The 15,565-nt window shown below is 37.8% G+C and overlaps 1 protein-coding gene across 3 annotated transcripts in view; it reads right to left on the bottom strand.

The window, feature by feature from the left end:
- Positions 1-15,565, bottom strand: part of IntS3 (integrator complex subunit 3) — a 330,648-nt gene that overhangs the window by 135,388 nt on the left and 179,695 nt on the right. For all 3 annotated transcript variants that reach the window (XM_067136962.2, XM_067136964.2, XM_067136963.2), the window contains 2 exons: positions 10,997-11,206; positions 430-565 (listed from right to left, as the gene is read on the bottom strand). In XM_067136962.2, coding sequence (XP_066993063.2) covers positions 430-565; positions 10,997-11,206 — 346 coding nt within the window. The remainder of the gene's footprint in view (positions 1-429; positions 566-10,996; positions 11,207-15,565) is intronic.

Raw genomic sequence — 15,565 nt, 5'->3', positions numbered from 1 at the left:
GTATTAGGTCGTGTTCAGTACATATACAGCAGTATAAGAGATATTAAGTACAGAACAAGCTCTTACCAACTGAGCTATGACTTGAAACATACATCCTTTCCTACAGAGCAAATATAACTTAGGCCACCATAGTTCAATTGGTAAGAGCATCTGACATGAAATCGGGAGGTTGTAGGTATGGATCCCAATGGTGTCCTGTTGGCCATTTTTGTTCTGTACTTAACATCTCTTCGATATGTACTATATGTACTGCACACGACCTAAAACATTGAAAGTTTATTTAGAGAGAGATTGTGTGTGTGTCTGGACAAGTAATACTTCTGTTCAGTTAACTAAAAACTATGTAAAGGGTGGTGGAAATTTTCATTCCTGATGTGCCTAAAGATACTTTTGCTTATTACTACTAATAGCAATACAATATAATAATACTTTGCTTCGTTGTCCTGTTCCGTGTGCAATGTTTCTACAGCAAGCCGCATGTCCCCTTCAAGCTGGGTGAAATCACATTCGTTTTCACCTGATTTATTATCATCTGGTGATGGCTTTTCCTTTAATCTCACTTTTGCTGAAACAGAAATGACAAACTTTAATAAATAAATGCTCAACGAGGGAAACTAACACGAAGCAGAATCATACATATTAACCCTAGCACTGCCAAGAGGCCGAAGTTTTGACGTGCTTTCCAGTTCTGTACTGCCGGCATCGAAAAATCATCATCTGACAAAAGTGCTATTTCAGACTGCCAGTGCCATATATTGACAAACTTATGGAACTGTTGCATCTGAGAGGTTACAAAAAGAAGTTCTAATGCTGTAGTTAACTTCTGTGATATTAATGTATTCTTTCCATAATATGACACATGCAAGACAATGCAATATTTAGTAAACAAACATAGCAGCTGATAGAATAAATACATTGAATCTTTTAAAAGAGTAAAGTGATTTATTGTCTACTGAAGATTGTGATACTGATGATAGTCCATGCAGTGAATCTAATACTGAATTTGTTAGAATAAGTGGCAGTAATGTGCAAAAGTTTATAGTATATAGTAATAGTAGACTAATAATGAGTAGAATTAGGGTGTACATTGTGATCAAATTTCAGATTTTGATTTGTCACTGCAAATACAGATTGACATAAGAAAGATAGGTCAAATAATGTACAGGCCAAGAGGAGAAACCAGGAAGAGAGCAATCTCAGATCTCCAGATGGAAGAAGAAGCTAAGCAAACTGTGGTACTGGAAGATAAATTCTTTTGAATGATGAAGAAAAACACTTACCTTATCTAACTTTCAGTATGCTTAAAGTCTATATAACGGTAATTATTTTGTATATCTCAGAATATTTATTGTATTTTCTTTTGTAATCAACACTTAATTTTGAAATCTACAAATATTTTTTTAACTTTCTTTCTTTGTTATGCCCAACTAAGGAGCGCGATTGACCTTATTTAGCTGATGTCATTGCATTTTCCTTCTCCCAAAAGTTCTTCATCTTCTTGCTGAGGCTTTTCTTGCAATCTTCTGACCAAATTTTGTTGGTGATAGTGCTTGGATGATGTTTAAAGCGGAGATTGTTGACTAATTTTCTAAACTTAGATCTGTCTAATGCAATTTCATCTGTGATGCCTATTTTCTGAAGATCTTTTCTAACTTTGAGCAGCCAATTGTTTCTTTTTTTACTTTCATTGATAGGGCTACGTTCAGAATTCTTTTGGTTAATCTCTGATTACTCATTCTGAGAATATGTTCATAAAGTTGCAAACGTCTTTTGAACTTTATATATATATATATATATATATATATATATATATATATATACACACGCATATATTTATTTGGTTATTATTATTATTATTATTATTATTATTATTATTTTAAGCTGTCTAATGTAACAATAAAGGTAATTTACAGTCTGACTGTGCAGTTTGTATGACATCAAAATAATTCCTTGACAGTTTAAAAATTACCTCTATGTTATAACCATTTAAGTTAGATGATGCTTTTTACAAATTTCTCCTGGCAGACAGAAATTACTATGTGGCAGTCCTAGGGTTAAGGAAACAAATGGAAACAAAAAAAAATATAACAGATACAATCTGAGTACTTTTTAGTGTTTTTAAAGTTATCCTAAATATTTGGGTTACAGAATTTATGCTGGTTAGTTTAATTTGCAAATGAAGTTATAATATTCAGAATTTCTGTTGTACATTCCATCTCTTTATGAATGCAACAAAAACAATGTGACATCCCATGGTGTCTAACAGAAAGTAGTGTGACAATATACGACGTCACAAATGATGTTGGTATGGCGTGATACTATTTACTTAATACATAATATAAATATTGTATTTACTCAAGTATATACCTAATAATTGCTTCTGTTAAAATTAAATTGAAAAACCTCTTGTAAGTCACAGACTGAGGAAAGATGCAAAGTTGACACTAAGAAACTGAAGCAAGAGGATGAAATATTAAAGTATAATGTGGAAATTACAAACAGATTTAATATTCTGGGAGAAGATCCTACAGAAGACATTGATGAAACAAATGACGAAGTTTGTGAACGAATGTGAAATAACGCGAAACAAATCATGACAACAGTAGCAATAAAAGTGATACCAAAAAGAGTTAGTAAGAAAAAGAAGTGGTTCAATGAGGCATGTCAAGATGCAGTTAATGAAGTTGCAATATGGTGTAATAAGTAGCTGCAGTCTAATAAGAATGTAGATGTTGAGGAACTATACAGAGAAAAACAGAAAGAATGTAGTAATTTAATTCGGAGAAAGAAAAAAGTCTACCTGAGACAACAAATAGAATCAATCCAAGATGACTACAGAAACAGGAACATCCGCAAGATGTATGGAACTGAAAACAAAATTAGAAAAGGATTTCAACCAAGATCGACTGTTATGAGAGATAAGAGTGGAAATTTAATTGCTGATCAGGACAAATTATTAAATTACTGTAAACAATACTTCGATTCCTTGCTGATTTGTGCTGATCCAGAAACCTGTATTGGTAAACCATCTAGTTCTCTATCAGAAGAACAAATACTAGATCCATCATATCAAGAGGTATTACAAAGTATTATACGTTTAAAAAACAAAGCTTCGGGTAGTGACAACATTCCTGCTGAGCTTATTAAATATGGTGGAGAAAGAATACATAAATACATAAATAAGATCATTCTAAGGATATGGCATGATGAAGTTATTCCAAAAGAATGGCAGGAATCATTTATTGTCCCAATTCACAAAAGAGGGGATAAGGAAGAACTTCAAAATTATCCGGGTACATCTCTTGTAAACACGGCCTACGAAATTCTGTCTTTTATTCTTTTACAGTGTTTAAAAAACCATTTGCTGAAAATGTTATTGGGGACTATCAGAACGGTTTTCGTAGTAAAAGATCCACTACAGACTACATATTTGTAATTATGACTATCAATGATAATGTATGGGAACACAAGGAGTCGATTCATTATCTCTTTATAGATTACTTCAAGGCATATGATTCAATCCACAGAGAAGGGCTGTGGAACATCATGATTGAGTTTGGCTTTCCCATGAAATTAGCATGTGCCAACAGTGGATGGAGGTAATGTTAGCTGTGTTTTGCTCAAGGGCAGAAAATCAAGTTCCTTCCAGAATAAAACTGGTCTGAGACAAGGGGATGCACTATCTCCTCTTCTATTCAACATTGCACTGGAGAAGATTATCAGGAAATTAGCTCTTGCACCTGCTGGCATCATATTGTGGAGACAACATGAAGTCCTCGTATATGTGGATGATATTGTTCTTATTGGCCGCAATGAATTAGAAATCAGGCAGTTATTTGTGGAAGTAGAGGAAATGGAGCAAAAATTGGCTTACGGGTAAATGATAAAAAGACATATTACATGGTTGTACAGAGACTAAATTATGAGGAGGTTGACAGAATGCCTTTGAAGATTGGAAAGTATATATTTAAAAGCGTTAAATTCCTTTGTGTATTAATCGATGAGCAAAACCGAAGGCAACAGGAACACCAAGCTAGAATTAAGATTGTAAATAAGGCATTTTAATCTATGAGCCCTGTTTAGGCTCCAATTTTTCAATAAGGAATGCAAAAATGATTATCAACAATAAAATCATTCGACCAGTACTTCTGAATGGTACCGAGACATGGAGTATAACCAAGAAAGAGCAGCAGCAGTTGCAAGTCTTTGAGAATAAAGTTTATAGAAAAATATTTGGCCCAGGGTTCGATCCTATCTCTCAAAGCTCGCAGGAAAGATCTAATTATGAGATTTACACCCTCTCTCAACAACACACTATAATGGGTGTGATAGAATCCAACAGACTGCGCTGGGTTGGACATGTACCAAAGATGCAGGATAACAGAGCACCAGTAGATCTATACAAGGGATCTCTTAATGGGAAAAGACCTTCAGGAAGACCCCGAAGCACCTGGAAGAAGGAGATCAACGAGGTATGCCGGACCCTCCAAATTTATAACTGAGAAGAGCAGGCTCAAGATAAAAAAGGATGGACGAGGATTGCGAGATCGGCACGGGAACTTCACGTCCCTCAGAAGCCTATAGAGTGATTGAGTATTTACCTAAATAGCGTATTTTCCCTGGTCCATTTCTTGGAACTGAAAACCTAATTTTATTTTTTCATGCGTAATTTCCCCACCTCCTGTTTAGCTCAACTACCCTAACATACCCGCCAACACTTGGAAATAAAAAATAGGAAGATTTTTAAAAATGATGGACTTCATTGTGTATATTTTACCATGGCATGGGCATGATGTAAAATTTCTAAAGGCGTGGATTTTTTTTTGAACGGATTTTGTTCTTACTGGCAGGTGGCTGACAGTGTGTAGAACGAGTGTGCTGTTAAAGCCAAAAGCAGGCCTCCCTCTTCCGTGAGCAGCACAGAGGCACAGTGCAAAGTGAAAAGCAATTACATACAACCTACTGAACATTATTTCAAGTTTTAGCACAATACCTTTGTTTATGTGCCTATTGATTGAGTTACATCATTAAATAAAGGTTACTTATTAACATCTCTTGCCTACAAGTCAGTATTTCTCATATTCTTTAAAATGTCCCTAAAATTTCTACTTAAATTCTGGAAACATTGCTTAATTTCCCACCCCATCAATTCCTTGCCTCAAAATTGTGAAAAAAATGTTAGAAAAATACGCACGTAAATGTGGTATATTCCAAGTGTGTATAAACAGCCTATATCGCATACAATTACTTTGGCACTAACAGAATATTATTAAAATCATGCTTGGCACCAGTGGAATAATGTGCTGACTCAGCACTCAACATGTTAATATCAAACAGGTAAGCAGCATCAATATAGACAGAATTTGTGGAAAAGCTTTTCAGGTAGAATAAACTAAAATAACAAAATCACTAAATTATTAAGATCAAATTAACATATTTACATATTCATCTTCAACGGGCTTACAGGTCCATGACGAATGCAAACCACAGAGTGTTGTTTGTGTCTTCCTCATTAGAACTTCAACCACCAGAGATTTTCCTCACATTAGAGGTAGATTTAAAATTAGCTTATGAGATGAACTAGTCCTAGGGTCCTCCTAGAACCCAAACCATCTGCGATCCTACTTTCCCAAAGATCGATAATTTTTTTCTTTTTGGCATGCTTTTGACTTTTTTATACATCTTCGTTCCATACCAAAACCTTCTCCTCATGATATTCTCTCAAAGGAAGTGCATTGGCACAGTTAGAAACAAATTACCTCAAGGACAATGTCTGAAGATGTTGCAATATTTTGGTAAATTTATTTTAATTGTTCACTAATATAAGAACCAAGTATATTGCTCCACCATAGAACAGACGATGCTCAATAGACTGTCAACACAGAACATTTATCACAGGGGCTTTTGTAAAGGCCACGTGGCATCGACCTGTATCATATATATACACACACCGAGGGGTCAAATATCATGAGAAAATCATTACAAAATGTGCCGTGTATGACCGCTGAGCATCACGGCTAGCTGCGGCGTAGCTGAACAGTCTTTCACAGACACCAGTGTTGTGAAGATGGCAACATGTTGCGAGTTAACCGACTTTGAACGTGGGATGATTGTTGGCGCACGGCGCATGGGTCGCAGCATTGCGGAGATTACATGCGATTTCGGGTTTCTGAGGTCAACAGTGTAGAGGGTGGATCTTCAATATCGCAGAGAGCATGTTACCACCTGCGTAAACTGCTGCATGGGAAAACCACAGGTGTTTAACAAACATATATCACATCGCCTCCAAAGAACCATAGTGGGGCGCTCAACGGGCTACTGCAAGTCAGATCCCAGTTGAATGTTGGGAGTCAGGTACTCATTTCTACCAGGACTGAAAGGAGGCAACTGCACCGCATAGGCTTCACCAGCCGACAACAAATGTGTCCCTTTGCTGACACCTAGTCACTGAGCTCAACGAGGTGCATGGGCCCGGAAACATTGGCAATGGATCATGGAACACTGGCGGCATGTGGTATGGTCCAATGAATTCCAGTTCCACTTTCATCGAGCTGATGGGTGTGTATGCCGAATGAAGCTTTGTATCCTACATGTTAACAACATTGTGTCCAGGCGGGAGGTGGCCTCAGTTCTGGTCTGGGTGGCGTTCTGAAGGTCGCAATTAGGCCCCATTGTCTGCTGCAGGGAGCATTGATAGGTGCACGTTATGTGGACATTCGTTCAGACCATCTGCCTCCCTTTCTGGCCCTAGAGTACCCTGATGGAGATGCCATATTTCAACAGGACAATGAGCCATGTCACCGCTCTGTGGTGGCACACAGGTGGTTGGAGGAGCATTCCAGTGAAGCTATGACCATGGAATGGCCCTCCAGATCCCTAAATCTTAATCCAATCAAGCATTTATGCGATGCTGTCAATGCTGGTGCAGGCGCCATGAAACCCGCACCAACTACACAAGACCAATTGTGGGTAGCAGTGTAAGATGCATGGCTCCAGATCCCCCTAGAACGATTCCAATACCTTGTAGACTCGATGCCTCGTCGTAATGCCGTTACCTGGAGAGCTCGCGGAGGAGGAACTCATTAACAGCACATTCAATGTATTCCCATGACTTTTGGCCACCCAATGTATAAAGCTCCTGATAATAATAATAATTTTAAAAAAAATGATAATAATAATTTAGTGTGGCTATTTCTAGCCGAGTGCAGCCCTTGTAAGGCAGGCCCTCTGATGAGGGTGGGCAGCATCTGCCATGTGTAGATAGGTAACTGCATGTTATTGTGGTGGAGGATAGTGTTGTGTGTGGTGTGCGAGTTGCAGGGATGTTGGGGACAGCAAAAACACCCAGCCCCCAGGGCACTGGAATTAACCAATGAAGGTTGAAATCCCCGACCCGGCCGGGAATCGAACCCTGGACCCTCTGAACCAAAGGCCAGTACGCTGACCATTCAGCCAACGAGTTGGACTAAGCTCTGGACGAGAAATATTTAAGACACTCTGACATATATTCTGATTGTGATACTCTGATACTCGTTCTCATGTTGGAATATTTTCATACTTTTACATTCATTGACGCTGTATGTCATCTGTAAAAGTTTTTGTCATGCAATAAAAATGAAACTATTTTATGATGTCAAACTGCATATCTTCGAAGTGTGTAATACCAGTTATGCGGAAAGTGAAGAACACCTGAGACACCAATTCAACAGCCTTTTGTATTATTCAGGGAACTGACTACTAGGGAACAGTATAAATGATGTGGTGTACAACAAATCAATATTCCTGCAAGAGCGCTACAGAGATGGTGGCAAGTTTCAGGCACTGCCCTGGAGCTTTGTATTTGAATGTGGATATCGGATTGTGGGGAAGTACAAGGTATGTTAATTATGTTATTATGGTGTTAATTCGTCATAATATACCGTATTTACGCGAATAATCCCCGCATATTTAAAAAAAAAATTTGATGCACGAAATTGGGGTGCGGGTTTTATTTGCGTCAAGGTTGCCAACACGCTCCTGGCTCACCTAGTTTTCGATGGCGAGTTTACAGTTATGCTTTGTGCAACAGCAGATGGAAGATAACTGTCCCCATATGTCATATTTAAACGGAAAGCAATTCAGACTTTTAATTCTAAACTGACTTTAAATTTTTTTAAATAGTACAGTATTTTACAGAGTAATTTAAATTCAAAATTTCTCCGCGTCACGATAGAACGCGTCTTCCGGAACGTGCAGGGGTAGCTTTCTGCACTTTCACTCATTTCGGTGTGTCTATAGTGTGTTTCATACTTGAAAATAGAGTGAAATCGTAATTCTTTTGTATTCAGAGTTTTAAGGTACACCACAATATCACGTAGCAGGCAGTACGCGGAAAAGCAGAATCCGCGAAAATTGGCGAGGTTTGGCATTTCTGAATTACAAGATGGTTGTTAATTCGAAATCACGTAATTGGAAGTCCGATTTCTGTATTACAAAGACTTCGAATTAACGAGGTTTTACTGTATCGCAAAACTAACATCAGATTTCGCCGGTGTGTCTATAAGTATTTACATTGCACAAAAAGAATTATCCACCACCAGTCGTGTTATTGCCCAGTAAACAGAGACCTCGTGTGAGAAGTGTTTTAGACGTGGAGTGTGACGAACTTGTAAGTAATTTAGGAGAGGATTCTAGAGTAGAACGCAGCCGGGAAGGCGGTGTGAAGAGGGTTGCACAGTAACATTCGTGTGCTTTGTAGTATGACGTGTTTTCCGCAGAGCCAATAGAATCATTTCAATAAGAAGTGCCTGTTTTCTGCGGGTCACGAGTGAATGTTTTGAGTTTTATTTGTAAATATCATAATCAACGAATTTAGGGAATTATTTGTGTGTGTACGATGAATCCAGGAAGAGCAAAAAGACAAGTATTGTATCGACAGACGAGGGAAATAGTATTTAGAGTGTATTTTGTAAGCATGCAGCAGCAGGCGTTCAGAGGCCTTCATGCCTCAAAAGAAGATAGCACTCGCGTGTAGTATCAGCTTGCGAACAGAACTGGCCCGTCCATATACCTTCCCTAATATCTCGAAAATTTCCCTCAACACTTTCTCGGGGTTTGATGTTAAAAATTAATTTGACTTTTAGGAAACATCATGAAAAACATAGATCATCGCTTTGGAATTAAAGATATAACAGGAGGAAAAAAATGTTTACACTTTGGGTTGTTATGCTCTCTGCGCTTCGCCTTTCATTTCTCTCAACTTCCATTTACCTTCTTTCGAAAATTTTCCTCAACACTTTCTCGGGGTTTGATGTTAAAAATGAATTTAGACTTTCAGGAAACTTTTAAGCCCACGAAAAATATAGGTCATCCCTTTGGAATTCAAGATATAACAGGATGAAAAAATGTTTACACTTTCGGGCTGTTATGCTCTCTGCGCTTCGCCTTTCATTTCTCTTAACTTCCATGTACCTTCTTTCGAAAATTTCCCTCAACACTTTCTCGGGGTTTGATGTTAAAAATTAATTTGGACTTTCAGGAAACTTTTAAGCCCACAAAAAATATAGGTCATCGCTTTGGATTAAAACAACGTAGGCCTACTTGCTCATTTTCATGGAAAATATATTTCATAGCAGTGGTAATGTATTTTTATCATCTCAGGCAAAGCAGCTATATCCGTAAATTTACATGTTCATATTTGCGTAAAGACCACGTGCACCTCGCGGAGTGATACGAAATGTTTGTTTATGCCTGTGTTACTCTTTCGATGGAAGGAATTTTAGTTCATTTAATTCTTTTTTCAAAATGAGCCTTCTTAAAATGAGGGTGCGGGCATTATTTGATGGCGGGGATTATTCGGGTAAATACGGTATATGTTGTTCAGTGAAAGTGAGGTTATACTCCTGTTGAGTGATGTGCAATTATGTTCTGATTTCTTGCCATATTTGCATTTCAGAAGGTATGTAGGCAAGATCAGGCCGTCTGGATATCATCAGTTCATAACCACCCCTGTAGATGTTTCAGTTGTTTTAAGAGGAAGTACAACTAGAGGAACTACAACAAATTAGTGGAAAATAAATTTAAAATAAAAAATAAAATACAAAATATTTATTCAATGAAGGATTCTGTAACTTGGTTGCAGTGGTGCCCAACTAGTTTTTCATTAACTTTGTTTTATGTAAATGATCCACTTTGCCAGTGGGTCTACAGATATTCATGATAAATGCAATGCAATGCAAAGTCAATGATGATGATGATGATGATGATGATGAGTTTGTTACTGCTAACATTTTAATGTGAAAGAATGATGAAAGTGAAATCCCAGTTCATCTTATCAGAAACCTAAAATATTGCCCTGTGTCTTCAGTTGACTGCGAATGCTTTTTCTCAGCATAAAAATTAATATAATATAGATGTTGATTCCCATAGGGAACCTGAAATATTTGTCCCAAATGTGCTATTTACCAACTGATGAGCCCAACTTAGCACACTGGGGCGGAACGCTGGCAACCAGGAATGAGTTAGCTGGAAAAGTTATAATGTCCAATAACGGACCATTTATTGGTATTAAAAATTAATAGTTAGAGACGAACTCCATAACTTTTCTGTGGATAATTTAGACAAAGTGTTTATTATTTATTGTGAAGCCAACGACAGAAATTATGTTTAACCTCAATCCGTAATTGTGGGTTATCTTTGCCAATTGTGAAATGTATTTGGTTTCATTTAATACCAACATCGCACATTAAATCAAGTTAAGATCACTTACATCACTGTTTCAGTGTTTTTTTTAAATATCTGCCTCTTCTTTGTGTTATTGAACCTAAACGCAGCAGTTAAAGGGCCTATTTTAAGCACCTAAAACATTACTTTTTTAGGGCCTCAACTTCCAATGTCTAGTAACTACTTCCATATGCAATCAATATAAGCTGAAATCCTTTATCTTCCCAGTAAACCTACTTCCTGTAGCTCTAGCTAATATCCCTAAGATGGATTTCCTGTAAAAATATCATCTTACCTAATGGAATATCATCGTCATCCTCTTCATCTTCATGTTTGATCATACCAGCAGCAGCACTGTTATCTTCTTCATCATCACTGAATGCAGGCTCTGAATCATTAACATGGTTATTCGGAGTGGTATGATTTTCAGGGCCATCCATATTTGGTTCTGAAGATTCTTCCTTTATATTCATATGTAAACTCGCACTGAAATCATCTAGTTTGACTGCAAATATACAAATTTAAATGAATACGAAACTGAAGATGGGAAACCAAGAAAGGAGGACAGAGCACTCAACATATAAACAGAACAAGTTACAGTAGGTAGAGGGAACAATAGAAAGGAAAGCAAGATCCCAGAAAAGAAATGCAATATCAGAGGCAGAAGGGTATGAGATTGCAATACACAGGTTTGGGGGGAAAATAAGTCAAATGATAGGAATGAAATACGTTTACAGGATATCTACACTGGTACAGGATTAGTCATGAATAATTCATTATTAAAAAATAAAGAATGAATTATTATAGTGTAACCTGGATAATTCAAACATTTAAATTCAAATTTGTCGATAATTCAAACTCTTCCTGTAGTCCTTGAATTTCCTATTAACATTATATTACAATATTGTCTCTAATTCAAAGTTATATTGGTTAATTCAAAGTCAAAAACCCAAAAATTCTAAGAAAAGCTTTTATTTCTGACTAGTTGACATTATTTAAATAGTCCGGTTCTTGTTTTCAACCACCGCGTTAGCACCGGCCGCTGAATCCCTGGCTGGCGCTGAGTGTCTGTGATCAACACTCTCACAGTCGCTTAAACCGTTAATCACAGTGCACTCACAACAGTTAGTCTTCTTGCACGTAGAGTGTTTTCGTAAGTAATTTCAGTGTACTCATGTAGTGTTTTGTACGAAGTTTATGTTCTATTCAGTACTGTATGGTATCATGGCTCTTTCCAAGCCCTCACGTGTTAAGTACAAATCGTTGACTATAGCAAAAAAAGTTATTGAAGTGGAAAAAGGAGTAAAAAGGAAATCAAACAATGCTAAAGAATTTGGGATACCGGTAAATACACTGTCAACGTTTCTGAAGAATAAGGATAAAATTTTCAATAGTGCAGGAATTAGTACAGGAAAAAGAGTGCATGGATCTGAAAATCCAGACACTGATGAATGTACACTATGTTAAAGTGGTTCAAGCAAATGAGAGGCAAAAAAATACCTATCAGTGGGCCTGTACTTTGTGCGAAAGCAGAAGAGTTTGCTAGAGCTTTGGGGAAAACAAGTTTCAAGGCAAGTATGGGGTGGCTCAATAACTTTAAAGACAGAAATAAAATTTTGTTCAAAAATGTTTGTGGGGAAAGTGGGTATGTTGATATGGTCACTGCAGATTCATGGAAAAACAATTTCATACAGACGATTAGTGATTGAGATCAAAAAGACATTTTTAACGTTGATCAAATGGGTTTATTTTTTTAAAACGCACTCCAGACAATACACAGGCATTTACCGGTGAAAACTGCAGTGGTGAAAAACTCAATATAGAACGGGTTACACTTTTGTTAGGTGCTAATATGGACGGTTCCGAGAAACTACCGTTACTCATGATAGGCAAGTCACGTAATCCACGCTGTTTCAAAAATGTGAAAACTAAAGCTGTGGATTACGAATCAAATAAGAAACCCTGGATAACAAGCGAGATTTTTGAAAAATGGTTTTTGAAACTCAACATGAAATTAAAAAGACAACAAAGAACAATAGTCCTATCTATTGACAACTGGACTGCACACAAATCGATTGCCCTTATGGAAAACATAAGGTCATCTTTTAAAATCCAATCATGAGTTCTGTAGTGCAACCTATGGTTCAGGGCATCATTAAAAATTTCGAACACTTTTACAGAAGGTCGTTAGTGCAGAACATCCTTTCTGGCACTTACTTAGACAAACAGGATAAGATCAAAATCAACCTTCTTCAAGCTGCTCGACTGTGCAATGGTGCGTGGGACCAAGTGTCTCAGTCAACAATTTCAAATTGTTTTCAGAAAACTTGTTTGTCATATTAAGAAGGAAAATGAAAATGAAGAAATCACACCTACAGTTGAGAACTGGGAAGAAATTGACGCTGCAGATGTTCGTTATGAGGACTTTCTGACTGTGGATGAAGATTTGGCAGTATACAGTGAGCTGACTGATGCAGGCGTCATTGTTGATGTAACCTAGAACAAAGGTGCAACTTAAGACTGAAGTGGAGAAAGCTGAACTTCCTGAAATGCTGGTCATAACAGCTACTAAAACTTTGAATTATGTTCAGAAATTAAGGCAGTTTGTTAAGGGGCAGCAAAATGTAAATGAAGACATTTTAAGACCCTTATTTATAAATCTCTTACTTTTTAAACAGCTATGAAAACGTTAGATGTGAATGGTAGGTACTCTTTATTTTCCTGTTTTATTGTATAGTACTGTATAATTATTGTGTTCAAAGCCTCGTAATTTTATACCATATACAGTATCTCATCACTGATATGTATGCTCTTTGGGCTTTTCTATGCGTTTTTGTTTTTATATATGTTCTTTGGGGACTTACTGTTGTTTTTGTTGAATAATAACATCATGGTTTGAAAATTAAATTAAGATCTTGTCCTCGGATATATTAACTGGCGATGAGGAATGTCCAATACTAACAGTAAAGTTGTAAAATCCACGACTAAACAACAAACTGGAGCGTTGGTTTTAACACAGCCTGTTACACAGGTTATATCAGGTATGTGTCATCTGTAGCAGAGGCAAGTTGTGTTCGAGTATTATGTTTGGTGTTAGGCGCAGATGTGTACGGTCTTAAAAAGTAGTCTGTTGCCTCAGTCAGTAGCTCAAAGATCCTATGAACAATATATTGATAGAAAGGGTTTTATTGTTCACCAATGTGTGTTATAGCATATACTGTAGCTACAAATTCTGGCAGCGAATCCAACAACCAAGAGAGTCATTGATGGATTTTGCTAATGCCCTCAAGAAGCAGTCTAAGAAATGTCACTTTGGTGCATTCCTAGAGAGAGCACTGAGAGATAAGTTTGTTTTGGGGTTATCGTCTGAACAGATGGCACGGCGCCTTTCATTGGAGCCTGCTACATTAACTTTTGAACAAGCAATAAAGATTTGTGTCGATTTTGAGGCTACCGCCAAGAATTCAAAGGTATTCCAGTCTACTGAGTCTGGCTCAGTCGTATAGACGCAGTCCAGCAGTAGTCAGGTCTACTGAACAATAGGTTTTAGCTCAGTCCACAACCGTGGTGGTACTCCAGGTGTCCACAACCGTGGTGGTACTCCAGGTGTCCACAACCGTGGTGGTACTCCAGGTGGACGAAGTTCTTGCCCAAGTAGCCCAGTCAGTCACAACTCTGGACGCTCTAGTCCGGTTCAACGTCGAAACTGGTTTTCTACACGGTCTAGGCCGGGATCTCCGCCTGCTCAACAGATAAAACGGTGTGGACTGTTTTGTGAGGCATGATTCCGATAACTGTCATGTTAAAAAGTGGAAATGTTTTACCTGTCAAGAGGAGGGTCATATTGCTTGGTTTTGTCCCCAAAAGTATTAAAATTTAATTTATTTTCTAAACAGCTCATGTAATACTTTAAATGTTTCAGGTGCGATCTCTGCACCTCTCTTAGTCAATGGGTCTTTAACTGAGTTTATGGTGGACACTGGTAGTGTTTGTACCCTGGTAGAGGATCGCATTTGCAAATCAGTTGGTAGTGTTAGGCTTGGTCCATTTTCAGTTTGTTACATGTGACCAATAACCAGGTAATATAAGGTAAGGGTTTCTATACCTAATCTCAATAAAGAGTACACATTAAATATTGTAGTGCTTCAATGGAATTTGCCTTGCGGGGCTATATTAGGCCGTGATTGGTTGGATTACTTTTTCTCCTTCTTGGAGAAGTATGTTTATTCATATTAGTCCTAAGGATGGTTGTTTGGAGGTCTCTTCAAATCTGGGGGCTGGCCTTAATTAAGGTACAGCCCCACCATTTGCCTCGTGTGAAAACGGGAAACCACTGTCTCCCGGATTCAAGCTCACAGCTGCGCGCCCCTAACCGCACGGCCAACTTGCCCAGCCTGGGAATTTCCACCCAGGCTTTAGTTGCAGATCTTAGTAAGAGGTTTCCGAATGCTTTCGGACTGTCAAACAATGACAAACCCATCAGGTCACACACGGCCAACATATCTTTAAAGGATAATGCCGTGCCGTTGTTTCACACGGCCTATGAGATACCATATGCACTTCACACTGAGGTTGACCAAGAGTGAGATAGCCTAGAGAAGCAAGGTGTTATAACCAAAATACAATTTTTGGAATGGGCTAGCCCGATTGTGTACATTCCTAAAAGGGATGGGAAGGTCCGTATCTGTGTAGATATAAAAACAACATTTAACCCTCAAATGCAGGTGGACCAACACCTTCTGCCGAAAGCAGAGGATGTGCTTAATAAAGTTTCAAACTGCAAGTATTTTTTGTCGAATTGACTTAACCAACACTTAATTTCAGGTGGAAGTGGGTGAGCAAAGCCGAAAACTACTTACTATAT

The sequence above is a fragment of the Anabrus simplex genome, chromosome 1, assembly GCF_040414725.1.
Source record: "Anabrus simplex isolate iqAnaSimp1 chromosome 1, ASM4041472v1, whole genome shotgun sequence".
NCBI lineage: Eukaryota > Metazoa > Arthropoda > Insecta > Orthoptera > Tettigoniidae > Anabrus > Anabrus simplex.
Note: the sequence above shows the minus strand (reverse complement) of the source record. Positions and strands in the feature narration are given on the sequence as shown.